At 53.5% G+C, this 14,029-nt stretch overlaps 1 protein-coding gene across 9 annotated transcripts in view; it reads left to right on the top strand.

The window, feature by feature from the left end:
- LOC131208356 (glutamate-gated chloride channel) overlaps positions 1 to 13,274 on the top strand; it is a 40,037-nt gene extending 26,763 nt beyond the window's left edge. For 3 of the 9 annotated variants that reach the window (XM_058201079.1, XM_058201080.1, XM_058201081.1), the window contains exons 4-10: positions 4,355 to 4,424; positions 8,016 to 8,252; positions 8,495 to 8,629; positions 8,700 to 9,017; positions 9,826 to 9,932; positions 10,110 to 10,234; positions 13,154 to 13,274. In XM_058201079.1, coding sequence (XP_058057062.1) covers positions 4,355 to 4,424; positions 8,016 to 8,252; positions 8,495 to 8,629; positions 8,700 to 9,017; positions 9,826 to 9,932; positions 10,110 to 10,234; positions 13,154 to 13,274 — 1,113 coding nt within the window. Of the gene's footprint in view, positions 1 to 4,354; positions 4,425 to 8,015; positions 8,253 to 8,494; positions 8,630 to 8,699; positions 9,021 to 9,801; positions 9,957 to 10,109; positions 10,235 to 10,918; positions 10,952 to 13,153 lie in introns of all 9 variants that reach the window. The other 6 variants (XM_058201077.1, XM_058201078.1, XM_058201075.1 and 3 more) reach the window with 5 other exon arrangements.
- Positions 13,275 to 14,029: the final 755 nt, after the last annotated feature.

Below are 14,029 nucleotides of genomic sequence, written 5' to 3'. Positions count from 1 at the left end.
GGTCCTGCTCGATTCTGTTTGCGGAATGGAGCTCGTGTCCCCACAGGAACTCCCGCCCGTCAGAAAAAGACTCAGCTCCGGTCACAGCGGCACCGATGTCCACACGGGACGATGAGTTGAATTGTTTTGTAGTGATAAATGATACGACACGCACACATACGCACACACACAAACATACACGGGGTTATGGGCGTTACAGTGTGTGCATCCATTATTGTCTAGCAACCAGCCATCTAGTGATCCTTTTCAGGGCTCCAGCTCCAGCTCTCCAGCTCTACGCGAGGCAGTGACAGTTCTGACAGCTGCTGTCAGTTCCTACCGTGACAGCTGCCGTGCTCGTGTCTGTGTGTATTGTGTGTACTCTGGCGGAACACTAGGGACTGCGGTTTCCGTGAGTGTTGTGTTGCCCGCCACCAGGAACGTTGGAGACTCCTGCACGCGCCGGACATGATCCTGTGTCGGACCTGAGTGTACTCAAAGCCTGCTGCGATCCTCGACCAGCGCGACCATCACATTCCCAATCGCCAGCGTCAATCGTACCCCAATCCTTTCTACTCTCTCTCTCTCTCTCTCTCTCTCTCACGCATACACCAAAAGCCACCGACCAACTGATTACTGCCTAACACCCGATACAGACACCAACACACCCAACACACACTGACACCTCTAGAAAGGCTTCCTAGCAATATCCCCCTTTCTCTTTCTCGCTCTCGCTCTCTCTCTCTCTCTCGCTCGCTCGCTCGCTCGGTTTACTGTAGTTCGTTGGGACCACCTGGCGCGTGCGGTGGAAGGACGGCCCAGGCTCCTAGGACGGCTCGCACTCCGATGACTGCACTTCGGGGCCCTCCGACCGCGGGTGGTTCTTGTTTTGCGTTGCGGTTTCAAGGTTTCACTTATCACCCGTTCTTTCTCGCTCTCTCTCTCTCTCGATCGATCGCTCGCTCACTCACTCGTTCGTTCACTCGCTCATTGTTGATCTCTGCTTCTCGATCCCGCCACGCCGCGCCGCGCCGGCGAAGGAGGCGTCAAAGGGTCACCATCATCATCACCACCACCACCCACTAGTAGTAGCAGCATCACCGCCCCACCGGGTGGCCCATGAATCTCGGTCTATTCATGATCCATTTCTGCATGCCCGCCGAGGGGCTCGGGGGCTGCCCCACCACTGCCTCGGACATCCACCCCACCGCGCATTGCATGCGAGCATAATTTTATCACCATTTTTGTTTTTTCGGTTTTATGTAGTTTCGGGGGGCCACGAATGTGGTAGCACGTGGCACCCGATTGGCACCCGGCAGAAAGGGGCTAGCTGAAGGGCGCTGGTTGCATGGCATGGCATGGCATGGGTATGGTGCACGAATGGAATGCACGTCTGCATGGCCACCAACCACCACCACCACGGTGCATCAGCATGAGCATCGCATGTTCCGTCTTCTCAGGTTCTCCGCATGATGCATGATGATAATCGTTGCTGCCGCTGCTGCTGTTGTTGGTGCATGGCTCGTTGAGCAACAACAGCAGAGGGGAGTAGCTCCGCGCACGGTAGTCACCCTCGTAGTAGTGCCCTCCCCCCCCCCACCCTCGTGATTCGCAACTGCATGCTGCATGCTGATGAGGGCGATTAGTATCGGGGCCGAACATCATAAACACCCTCGCTCTCGCTCTCTCTCACTCTCTCTCTCTCTCTCGGGGGGACTGCATGTTTGCATGCGAGCATGGCGTTAGGCTAAAAGCACCTCCCGCTGGGATAGAAACCCCACTCCCGGGCGGCCCCCCCCCCACAGGCATGTGCACGGTCGCAGCGAGGTGCTTGCTCCGAAACGAGGTGCATGATCCTGGCATGATCCCGATACCGGGGCATGTTGCATGACGTTCCCGACCCGCCACCCTCCAGCATGGTCTATGCTGCGCACGCTGCATGCTGCATCCACTGCATCCACTGCATGACGTAGCCGCTTTAGCGATTATTTGAAAAAGGAAGAAAGAAAGACATTCTCCACTCCAAAAAAAAGGCATCGGCAGGGCGCAACCTGCCGCCCCGAACGGTGTCTCTTTCTCTCTGTCTCTCTCCCTTCCTGTCTCTCTCTCTCTCTCTTGCGCGTTGCATGCTCTCACGCTCGCTCCAACGGAGGCCGCAAGGCCGAACGGCACAAACGTGACCACCGGACAAACGGGGCTTTGGAGGGTCCTGTGGCTATGGCCGACCCCGACGGCTCGCCAATAAAACTGACCAATTCCGAGGTGCCCCCGTGCGGCGCTACACAGACACCGAATCCGGCTCGGCAATCTTCAAAAGGCGCACCTTGGCCGCCGGTTGTCACATTTGTCAACGTTTTTGTGTTCGTTTTTTGTTTTTTCGTTCCGCTCCCGGTTTTGGTTTTTTGTTCCTCCCCGCCCCGCTGCGTGCTTCATCTCCGTCTCCGGTTTTATCGTCTCCCTTACCCCTAGGCAACTAGGCAACCCAGGTGTCACTGACCACTCCTCTACCGGGGGCCAGTTCTTGGGTTCTTCTCTTTCGCGGGACCGCTCCCGTTTTGTTTTCGTTGTTGTAATACTCAAATCTCTTCCTTCGTATCGGGCTTTATGGCTTCAATTTGCATACCTCTTTCACACCGCCTACCCACCATCCACAGTCCCACCTGCCCCGACAATGTCCTGCCTAGGAACCCCTTACAGTCCTGTGTTCCCACGTTTGCATTGGACGTCCTGTATTTGAATTTTTCTCCGGATGCCCACCTGGAAGTCCCGGACTAGAGCTCTCTCTCTCTCTCTCAGACTCTCTCTCTCTCTCTCTCTCTCCCTCGAAGCCCCATTGCGTCCCGGACAGCCCGAGAAAACTTAGATTGACTTTCTTTTTTCCTTCGTTCCGTTCCAAATTAAATGCCCAAATGCGTTTTTCTCTAGTCTCTTTTTCATCTTTCTTTTAACGATAGGTATTTTGGTTCGCTAAGAACTCTCTCTCTCTCTCTCTCTGTCTGTCTCGCTCTCGCTCTCGCTCTCCTTCTGTCTTACTCTACTTGCTACTTTCTTTCTCTCTTTTACTCATACTACACCGTTCTCAAGTACTATCACCAATTACGTCAGTCTCTTCCTGTTTGTTCCCCTTTGTACAGCAAACGCCCTTACACACCTTCCCCAAATGTGTTCTGATGACTTCTACCAAAGACTCACACCCACCCCTGTCAGTATACCGTGTGACCAACTCTACCCACCACCCATTCCCACTTCTTGCTCCCGGTTCCCTCAACGGTGTCCTTGACCATCAATGTTTTTCCATTTTTTTTTTTGGTTTCTTTGTTTCTTTGTGTAAATAAATCCCCCATTTCCGGAAGAGTGCCCCCATTTGACATTTGACTCTCCTCCACTGATCCTTCCGGCTCCAAGTCTGCCCAATCCCAGTCCCAGTCCCTACACACGCCGATTGCAACTCGGCCGAAAGCCGGCCCACAGCGCGTCTTATAGGGAAAGTTCGTTTGTTATCAACATTAACGTAGCCAAACAACACTGCTTCCGTTACGAATCGAAAAACGACCAACACCATCCCCACAGTCCCACCCCCGCGCTTACACGCACAGGGATCCTCCTCGTCCTGGTCCGCCCCTGGAGTAGAAGTTCGCAGAAGAATCTGCCGGAAATTAGGCTGCTCGCTTCCGATTTCGCTAAAACCCAGAAAATGGCGCACGGTTCGCGCTCCTTGGAAGCCTCCGGAATCGTTTGCTCCGGACATTGTTGGACATTGGTTGCGGTCCGGTGCGATGAAGACGTACGCGGACCCGGACGCACGGAATTGGAGGAACGCAAACGATGAGGAGTTGTTCCACGGAGTTGTTGTGATAGAGAATTGGGCAGAGTTTAGCAAGCGACCCTCCGATCCCCCGACTTCCCCGGACAGATAAAACCACCCCCGCCCGGCAAATCCTCACCCACGAACCCAAGCGCCCCTCGCCATTCAAGCCAACACACACAACCTGTAGAAAGACCCCCAAAAGCCACAAGCGCCCCTCATATATAGCCTCCTCCATAATAGATTCGCTGTATAAATATGAACATAGCAGAAAAGAATATAGAAACATTCCTTTAAAAAAGAAGAAAAAAAGAAAACAACCACAACAAACCCGAAACAAAAAAGCGATCGATGCTGGCAAGGATGGCGCACACTAATACCGATGTTTTTCCCGTTTCATCGCCTGCACCCTATCGGCCATCGTCGTCAACGCGGCCACCTCAACCTACCGTCCTAAACGATCGGCTGTCACTTCGGCTGTCAACCATGGCCACGCTGCGCAAAACGCTACAAACACACTGACACAAACACACACATTAACACGCACATCCGCCAATGACGAACCCGTAGGAGTACAGTGTGCAGCTCACGTTCCGTGAACAGTGGCTGGACGAACGATTAAAGTTCGATGACATCGGAGGTGAGTAACCCTTTCGTCCTTGCTTTGGTTCCGCCGGACCAAAACTAGCAAAAACACCAAATGACCAAATGACACCCAACGTCACGACACCTATGAGCCCGTCTAATTTTGAGCAGGTTTCGTATCACCTCGACCGCCGCCGACTTGGTAGGCCGCGTCGAGTCGACTTTCAATTTCGCTCACCACAGCGGGTAGAATTTTCACCGGGTGCTCCTAATCGGTTTTTGTGGCCGGGGGCGCAATTTCGTTGTGGGTTTCGATCACGGCCACCAGCGATTAGCTTCCTTCCGGCTCGTCACTTCTACCTCCCACCCGCGATTAACGGGGACGATAAGAACGGGGAAACGAATTTAACGAAAATATCAAACGAATTCACCACGGCGGCACCATCGCGCGTTAAACTCACCACCACGCGTCAACACCACGATCGGCAGCACCGGGTTTTGGGCGTAACTCGTTTCCGGGTGTCGGGTGAGTGAGGGCGCTGTGTTCCACTGGGACCCCCCGGGGGGTTGCTGGAGTGGATCCGCTTTCTATCTCACCCTTCAGGTCGGCGCCCTTCCGTTCGATCGAATCGAACGCACATGATGTTCATAATTTGCAGCCGGTCTCCCCACGGCAACTCGCCGGTAGTGATTGCTGAGCTGGAGCTGAGAAACTCGATTATCCGTAGAGCCTGTCGAGATGGCACCACCGCCACCGGAGGTACCGCTTACTGTCATCGAACGACAACTGGCACGATTCCCCGGCCAACGCCCGGACACACGTGGCACACGGACACCCTTCGGCTACTTTAAGCCAATCAAGTGAAATTTTGGCTTCAAGCTTTTATTTGCTTCCTCTTCTTCTGCTGCCGCTTCTTCCTGGAAGACGCGGCAGCAGAACGATGTTGACGGGGCAAAAAATATGAAACCTGCTTTCCGCCATCATCACCATCATCATCGTCAGCAGCAGCAGCAGCAGCAGCTCCAACGCAACGTCAGTGACCGTTTCTTCACATCGAAGGCATAGGCTTCCAACCGCTCGTGGCGGTGCCTTTGGGTTGGGGCGGGGTGAACAGAATTTTGCGAAATATTGATCTCGAAATCGCCATCCATCTTGCGGTGCCCCGGCACCGGGGGATGTGACCGGCACGGTCTGGCCCGGCCCGACCCGACCCACGACCCGGTCTAACCGACCAACCGGCCGCCCTCGAGGCTTTCCGCAGTAATTCTGTAAACGAACAACATCACGCCCGTACCAGGTGGTTTGATAAGTGGTGAAACCAGCAGCGCTGGGCAATCTGGAGCTTTGATCTAATGGCATCAGATAGGGATTGAGTTACTACATTCATTAGACAGGTTCTACGAAAAAAAATCCTTTTAATAGATAGAGTTTCCCTAGACCGATTTGTATGTTTAGTGGACAGAACGTTGCTAGTAAAGAGAATGTAAGGAGCTACTAAAGAGATCTCTAATACCTTCAGCAATTACAAAAGTTTTTGAGGGATTTTAAATAGACTCGAATGTTTCCGAGCATTGTGCAGCTGTAGCGCTGGAAGCCTACAAAGGTATCCTATTCGAGACTCGAGACTTTTCGAGAATTCGTTCCAAGTAACATTCTTGACTTTTTTCATAGACTAGCTTAATGTCACAGTCAAAACCTTTTCCATTCGCTGCACCAAACCCAGAATAGCTTCACCACTTAGTGACCACCGTGGGCATCTCACCAACTCCGGTCGGTTCTACGCAGATCCTTGGTTCAGCTCCGGATCCGAGCTGTCGACCGAGTAGATAAGGTGGCTACTACCACTACTACTGTCATCGTTCATCTAGAGGGGGGAGGCGCGTCTCGCAGCAATCCACCCCAGACGGGGCCACGAGGAATTGGAAAACGCAATAATGTTGATAAAATGAGTTCCCCGGAAGCTCCGGCTTTCCCGGAGCGGTCGTAGGCCGAACCGACGAGAAACAGTAAACACATGTTCGTGGGTTTCCGGTCCCCCGGAAGCGATGGACGATTTTTCTTCCCTTCCTTCGCCGGCCCGACCTCGACCGGCGAGGCCAAGACGGAAGCCTTACCTTGCCCCGTGACATGATTCGCAGAAATCAATTTTATATCGAAAAGGCCCGCGACCGAGAAGGACCTTCTCGACCGCGACACCGGATCGAACCACCAGCGGGGAGATGAAAAACGGTACACACAATCGAAGGAACGACTGGGTCCGGGGGTTCCGGGAAGATTTCCAATAAAAAAAAAAACAGCGCCATTAGACTACGGTGCCCGCTCCGCTCGAGTTTACTTAGCCATTTCCGTCGCGTTCATGCCATGCCGCCATGGTGCCGTGACTGGTTCTAAATTGAAAATTTGCCCACCTCGCCCCACGGGGGGGGGGGGGGGGGGGAGGCACCCTTCCACCGTCCTCCCAGCACGGCGTTCCTCCCTTCGCCGGGGTCCACCCTCTTTAAACAATCAAAACAACGAAATAAAAAATTGCGCGCGAAAGAAACCGGCGACGACGGCTGCGGACAACGGCGCTGCGGACGGCGGCGGCGGCGGCGACGGCAGCGGTACGGAGGATGGGCTGGTCGACGGGGGCCATGAAACACGGATCTATCATCGACTCGAGTCTATCGGTCTTCTGCCTCGTTCGGTCTTCGGTCAGTGTATGTCTAACAAGGGGCTGTAAAGTTTACACATCAATCATCATTTACCTACTGCTACTACCAATACCACCACCACCACTACCGCCCCCAACAACATCATCGGGTCTCCATTGCCCACCACCACTAGCACCCCCACAAAAAAAACCCCGCCAAAAGAAACCCAACACCTGTGAAGCTGTCGAGCAGTCGAGTCCAGTGGATCCCGTCGTGGTCCAACGGAAGTCATAAAACCCGGAACATCAGGCCGTTGACAGGCCCTTTTTACGGGGCTGGCGAGGCGAGAAAAGATTGACCTCCCCCCTCCATACACCCACACACCTACAAACAAGGGGGTAGTGACGGGGACCTCACGGGGACCCGCACCGCAAATATGTTGGAGGTCCTAAGCGCTCCCCTCGGTGCGTGATAAAAGTGGATCAAAATTGATACTTTGTCAGCTTAACGACCGCCCCAGCCTGCTGCTGTGTCCTAAACAAACAGCGGGCCCCAATAGAACTCGCCCCACTTTGTGACCCTTCTGTCCCGGGTGTCCCAAGAATGGGTCCCCGGAGGCCCATCTTGGGAGTAGATTACTTGTCTGGTCTACGTACTTTGTTTGTACCCGGATCGAGGAACATTAACCAGACCGCGACCGATTCGATTGCAGGGCTTAGAGATTGTTGGCCATTGCAGGACCAGGATCCAGGCTGTCAAAACTTCTTCTTGAGAGAGGCCTCGACCTCCTCCCGACCGACTGACACGTCCCCGTAGGACACGCACGCTCTCTCTCCGTCACCTTCACATTCAAGACCCGTCACTCTACACTCTCTCTCTCTCTCTCTCTTTCTCTCTCCCATTCTCTCTGTCACTCTCTCTCTCTCTCTCTCTCTGTCTCTGCTGGGCGCGCGTCCTCGCGCACGCTCACGCCACGCCACCTATACCACCACCCTTCACGCACTCTGCGCAGGCCGCTTAAAGTACCTTACACTGACCGAAGCAAACCGTGTGTGGATGCCTGACTTGTTCTTCTCGAACGAGAAGGAAGGTCACTTCCATAACATCATTATGCCGAACGTCTACATCCGTATCTTCCCGTACGGATCGGTACTATATAGCATACGTATTTCACTCACGTTGGCCTGCCCGATGAATCTCAAGCTGTACCCACTGGATCGTCAGGTGTGCTCGCTGCGTATGGCAAGCTGTAAGTACCGCTCTCTCTCTCTCTCTCTCTCTCTCTCTCTCTCTCTCTCTCTCTCTCTCTCTCTCTCTCTCTCTCCTACGTGATCCTCTCTATCTCTCTGTGTCCGTTTGTGTCCCCTCGCCCGGTCGGCGTTCCCTCTCGCTGTCTCGCTGTCAACGTGGCCCTGTTGGCCACGGGATTCTAATTCCTGCACTCTATCTCTCGGTTGGCCATCCTCAATCTGCTCGGCCACCGTATCGTAGATGGTTGGACGACGGCCGATCTGGTGTTCCTGTGGAAGGAGGGCGACCCGGTGCAGGTGGTGAAGAACCTGCACCTGCCCCGCTTCACGCTGGAGAAGTTCCTGACCGACTACTGCAACAGCAAAACCAACACCGGTAAGCCGTGACACGTCGCACACTGTCAAACGCTCTCGATGTAACGCTCTCGACCCCTCCGACCCGACAGGCGAGTACAGCTGCCTGAAGGTGGACCTGCTGTTCAAGCGCGAGTTCTCGTACTACCTGATCCAGATCTACATCCCCTGCTGCATGCTGGTCATCGTGTCCTGGGTGTCGTTCTGGCTCGACCAGGGCGCGGTTCCGGCCCGGGTCTCGCTCGGCGTCACCACGCTGCTCACGATGGCCACGCAAACGTCCGGCATCAACGCGTCCCTGCCGCCCGTCTCCTACACCAAGGCCATCGACGTCTGGACCGGCGTCTGCCTGACGTTCGTGTTCGGCGCCCTGCTCGAGTTCGCCCTCGTCAACTACGCGTCCCGTTCAGGTTTGCTCACTCTATTATCTGTGCCTCGATGTGCCTACCGTTTCTCGCTCTCTCTCTCTCTCTCTCTCTCTGCGTGTATCTGTGTATTGAGCCACCGCCAGTGTGGAGCCTTCCTTTCCGTTTCCGTCCTTTCCGTTTTACGATTCCGTCAGGCGCATCTCGATCGACTCCTCATTACGGCTACGTCACGATCGAGTCGACTGATCGGATCGGTACCTAACCCAAACCGCCCCCTTTTCCCCTTTCCGGTCGGCTCTCACACTCTTTCTCGCTCACCCTCTCTCGCTCTCTCTCTCTCGCTCTGTGTGATAACAAAAACCGCTGATAAATAACGAATAACCGTAGCTCGAACCGATTATAATGATGTCACCCGCATCTTTTCTTTCGTTTCTTTTTTCCTCTCCCTCCGCTGCTCTCACTCACGTCACTCACACACGCTCGCTCTTTGGGTTCGGTTGCGTTCTTGCCACACGCATTCCCACGCATACACACGCCACGCCACGTGCCACGTGTCACCATGCCGTCCGTGCGTTCATTTTCGCCATTTTCCGTTGCACTTTTCCGGCTGCTTGTTTTGACCCACCATCACCACCACCACCACCACCACCACCTCACTTCTTATCACCTGCCCACTCACTCACTCACATCCACGATGTGCACAATCTGCGCTCGACCTCCTTCCTTCCCTTCCGGAACTCCTGGATCATGATCCCACCGTCATCGTTTCTTCCCCACATTTTGGAACACATAAATTCTTTTGCGCTTCTATATCAATCCATTCATGCTCACCAAGCGGATAGGGCTGCAGACATGCACCGGGAGAACATGAAGAAGAAGCGGCGCGAGATGGAGCAGGCCAGCCTGGACGCGGCCTCCGACCTGCTGGACACCGACAGTAACGCCACCTTCGCGATGGTTCGTATCGTTTTCCGGACTGGAGTTTTCTCCCGTTGCCCAGTGAACCCTGGCGATCCCTGGATGGCCCTCAGAAGCCCCCTCACTAGTTGATGGCTCGTAGTAGTCCCCGGACTTCCCCAGCTCCCCAGTCATCCAGTTCGAACTAACTCTCTCTGTTGTTGCACGCCTTTACAGAAACCGCTGGTGCGCCATCCGGGCGACCCGTTGGCGCTGGAGAAGCTGCGCCAGTGCGAGGTCCACATGCAGGCCCCGAAGCGGCCCAACTGTTGCCGCAGCTGGCTGTCCAAGTTCCCGACCAGGTAAGCCCAGGCGCGCCCCTCCCGCCCTGCCTTCCTAGCCCACGCCGGCAGCGGCCAGCGGTGTGTCCGGTTCAGGAGCAACGAGCGTCCGACGGTTCCGCTTTTCCGCCTTTCGCCAGTACCGGGTCTTTCGTTTCCGCCAAGTGCCATTTCCGTTTGCGTTCCGTCCCCGGTCCGAGCCCGGTTTCCGTTGTTGTGTTGTTGATGTTGTTGTGTTGTTGTTGTTGTTGTTGATGTTGTACTGTCGCACAAAGTCACACACACCACCACCGCACAGAGAGACAGACAACACACACAGGACAGGCAAGGACACGCAACACAGAAGCGTCCGCTTACCGGCAACACTCGCGTAAACAATTCACACCCCTCACCGACACTGCGGAGCTGTCACTGCCACACTACTCTACTACCACTACCACTACTACTACTGACCGCCATTTTGTCTACGCGAGCGAGGACGATGTCTCCGGCGCCTATCTACCTATATAAATAGTATATGTATAACACCGAGTCTCTCAATGTAATCGCCAATTTTATTTCTTTGTGTTTTCCTTCCCTCTACTAACGGCCACCACGGCCACGTGGCATAAACCTCTGCTGTCACCCTAAACTGTCACCCACAAAAAAAAAACAAAAAAAAAACCAAACCAAAACATTCCAAAACCGTCAACCTGACTACTAAAGCCCCTTGAAGAAGGTGCCATGTCTGGGACGAGGGTAATTACTTTTATTCTTACCGTTATTACTACTTCTAATTCTATTGCTACTACTACCGCTACTTGCTCTATCTCTATAATCAATCATCAGTTCTCTGTCCGTTCGCATCCTGTTTTCCTATTGTTTTCTCACCACTCACCACCAGCCGACCAGTTTGGTCCGGACCCCCTGGCCTTTGGCCGGCCATCTCATGCGTTCCGTTCCGTTTCCTGATTCCTGATCGACCATTCAGTGCAACGGCTTGCCGCAGTTTGGAATTCCTACTTCTAGCACGTTAGTTCTAGCACGGCGTCAGTGCCGTTGGTGCCGTTTTCCTTTCCGATAGGTTCACATTGTTCACGGTTTGCTAGCTTTCCTTTTTCGACTTCCTGTTTAGTTGAGCACCGCAAACCACGCGCGACTCACGCCACTCATCGTTCCATTCGCAACGCAACGCATTGTTTTGTGCTCTCTCGTTCTTCTTCGTCTTGTTTTCCCTTTTTCTAACCCCACTACCGTGTGATGGAGATCCAGTGTGTGTGTGTGTGTGTATGTGTGTCTGTGTGTTTCATAGGAACTTCCTCGCAGTTAGTATAAGACGCCGCTCGCTGTACATAACACATCTTTAGGCACTCGACATTTCCATCTCCGCACGCGTTCCGAATCCTGGTTGTTTCGCGCGTGTATGTATGTGTGTATGGTATGGCCCTGACCACCAGGGCCCATTGTTTACCGGCCGCAGGACGAGTGAATTGTTTCTAGGTTCTAGTTGCTCAGCATCCACGCTTGACATCCGCGCGCAGTAGTAGCCTCCAGCAATAGAGAGAGAGAGAGAGAGCCGCACGAGCTTACCGGGACCTTCCCTGAGCCGTGTGCCGTGTCACGTCATGCAACACGAACACATACACACAGACACGCACACATACCCTACATTTTCACACGCTACACACGACGCGCTACTTGCGGCGCGCTTACTTACCAGGTCTAAAAGTCGAAAATGAGGCTTTTTTCCAAATAAATCACATGTGGCCATGTGCCATCGTTAGCTACACATTCCTCCCAGCTCTCTGCTAACATGTGGATGCCACGCCGAAAAAATTGTTCGTCTTTCAGAGCAAACCAATCAACCAATTCCCGTAGGAATCGAAGTGTCTTCTGGTCCATTCTAGCAATTTTTCTATCAATGCTTGGTTCAAATTGATCATTTGGTGTCAGTAGCGCTCTGTGTTAACGGTTTCACCAGGTTTTAAGAGCTTGTGATACACCACACCTTTCTGGTCCCACCAGACACACAGCATTGTGAATTTGAGGAATCCCGGATTGTCCCGGATTGTTCCATGATAGTTTTTACATTTTTGGGTTCTCAAAATGAATGCACTTCCCATCCCCAATCACGATCGGATGCAGAAATCACTTCCTGTTGTACCTTTGTCCAAAACTTTTTGTAGTTCAGACTCATCGAATTTTTTTGGAGAGACCACCGTCGTTTTTTTTTTGTGAAGTTAAAATGGCCATGTTTGAATTTTTTAAAACACTACGATCTTCCAAGAGCATGATCACCGACGTGATTCTGAAGCAGCTTTCTTCAGCAGCTAGCAGAAAAGCAATGGCTCCCGCTAAACGTCATTTTCAGGCACTTGGACATGGTCTAACCTCTTCAAAGATAAGTTGCAGACCAAATTGACAACTAGAGCACAATCCGATTTTCGACTTTTAGATCTGGCCTCCCACAGCCTGTTCATGTTTTTTTGTTTTCGTTCCGAGTTCGTTTCCATCTTCTTCTTCTTCTTTCTCCGGTTCTTTCGCATTCCGGTTTTGTGGTTTCCGTTTGCGGTTCTTCTTTCTTCACCCTAGGCTTTCTTTCTTTCTGTTTGCGTTTTGGAATGGATTTTCGGTTTCTGTTTTTGTCGAATGACTTTTCGTACCACATCCCGATGCTCATCCAGTGTAGCTGGCTCATTAACGCATACTACTAGTACTAGTGCTAGTGGCTCACCTGCTCCCTGCTCGTGTGCCTCCACGGTGTCACGGCGATCATTGCCCAATAGACAGAGAACTTTACTCCTTTACGTTCGGGGTCCATCGCGGACCACGTAGCTCTGCCGATATCATCACCTTCATAGTGCATCCTCAACAAACCGCCCCCCCCCCCCCGCCATTAGTGTGCGGCCTGATCACACCTTCTCTCACACCCCGCTCCGTCCGTCCGTCTGTTCCCCGCAGGCAATGTTCGCGCTCGAAGCGGATCGACGTCATCTCGCGGATAACGTTCCCGCTCGTGTTCGCGCTCTTCAACCTGGTGTACTGGAGCACCTATCTGTTCCGCGAGGAGGAGGAAGACTAGGCGGCGTCCGCGGTGCCGAGCGCGCGCGGCCACTGCCACCACCACCACCACCACCACCACCAGCACTTATTATGGTTACTGAGCATACTTATTCGTAGTAGTAGTAGTACCGTTAGCAATAGGGGCACAGGAAGTAGTAGACGTCCGCGACGACGACGACAACGACGGTGTGCCCCTGGCGCGCCCTTTCTCACGCTCCCCCTCCCCGAAACGCGCGGGGGAGCTTCCGGCTGCAAACCCCGTGATGGTCCGGCCTCCCGCCCGGCTGGCGTTCCTCCACCCACCCCGCACAACGGAAGGAAGCGGCGATCAGCGGCGGCGGCGGCAGGCGGATATATGCTGGCGTTGAGGACTCGTAACGCTAAAAACTAGTTTAAATAGAGCACGCAACCTTTTTGCAGTTATAAATACAGTTACACACAGTTACATACCCACACACCGAGAGAGAGAGAGAGAGAGGAGAGAGAGAGAAATATCAGCAACAATCAGCAGCAACAGTAGTAGAGCCCGACGGCTCTATCGGCTATCGTTATCCCCCTGCAAGCACCCTGCCACCGCAAGCTACAAGCTCCTTGCATCTCCCCGCGACTTCGACGGCCTAGTGTAGAATCCACCTTCCCCGAAAAGCACCCTCTCAATGGTAGTGCACCGATCGCTGGCAATATTTAACTACAAAGGTCTAAAAACCGATCGATCACAGACACAGGAATACAACCAATCAGACGTACAGACTCGTTAGAGTAGTGCCTGTAAAG

The sequence above is a fragment of the Anopheles bellator genome, chromosome 2, assembly GCF_943735745.2.
Source record: "Anopheles bellator chromosome 2, idAnoBellAS_SP24_06.2, whole genome shotgun sequence".
Classification (NCBI taxonomy): domain Eukaryota; kingdom Metazoa; phylum Arthropoda; class Insecta; order Diptera; family Culicidae; genus Anopheles; species Anopheles bellator.
The sequence above is the reverse complement of the archived record's forward strand: the minus strand, read 5'-3'. Positions and strand labels throughout refer to the sequence as shown.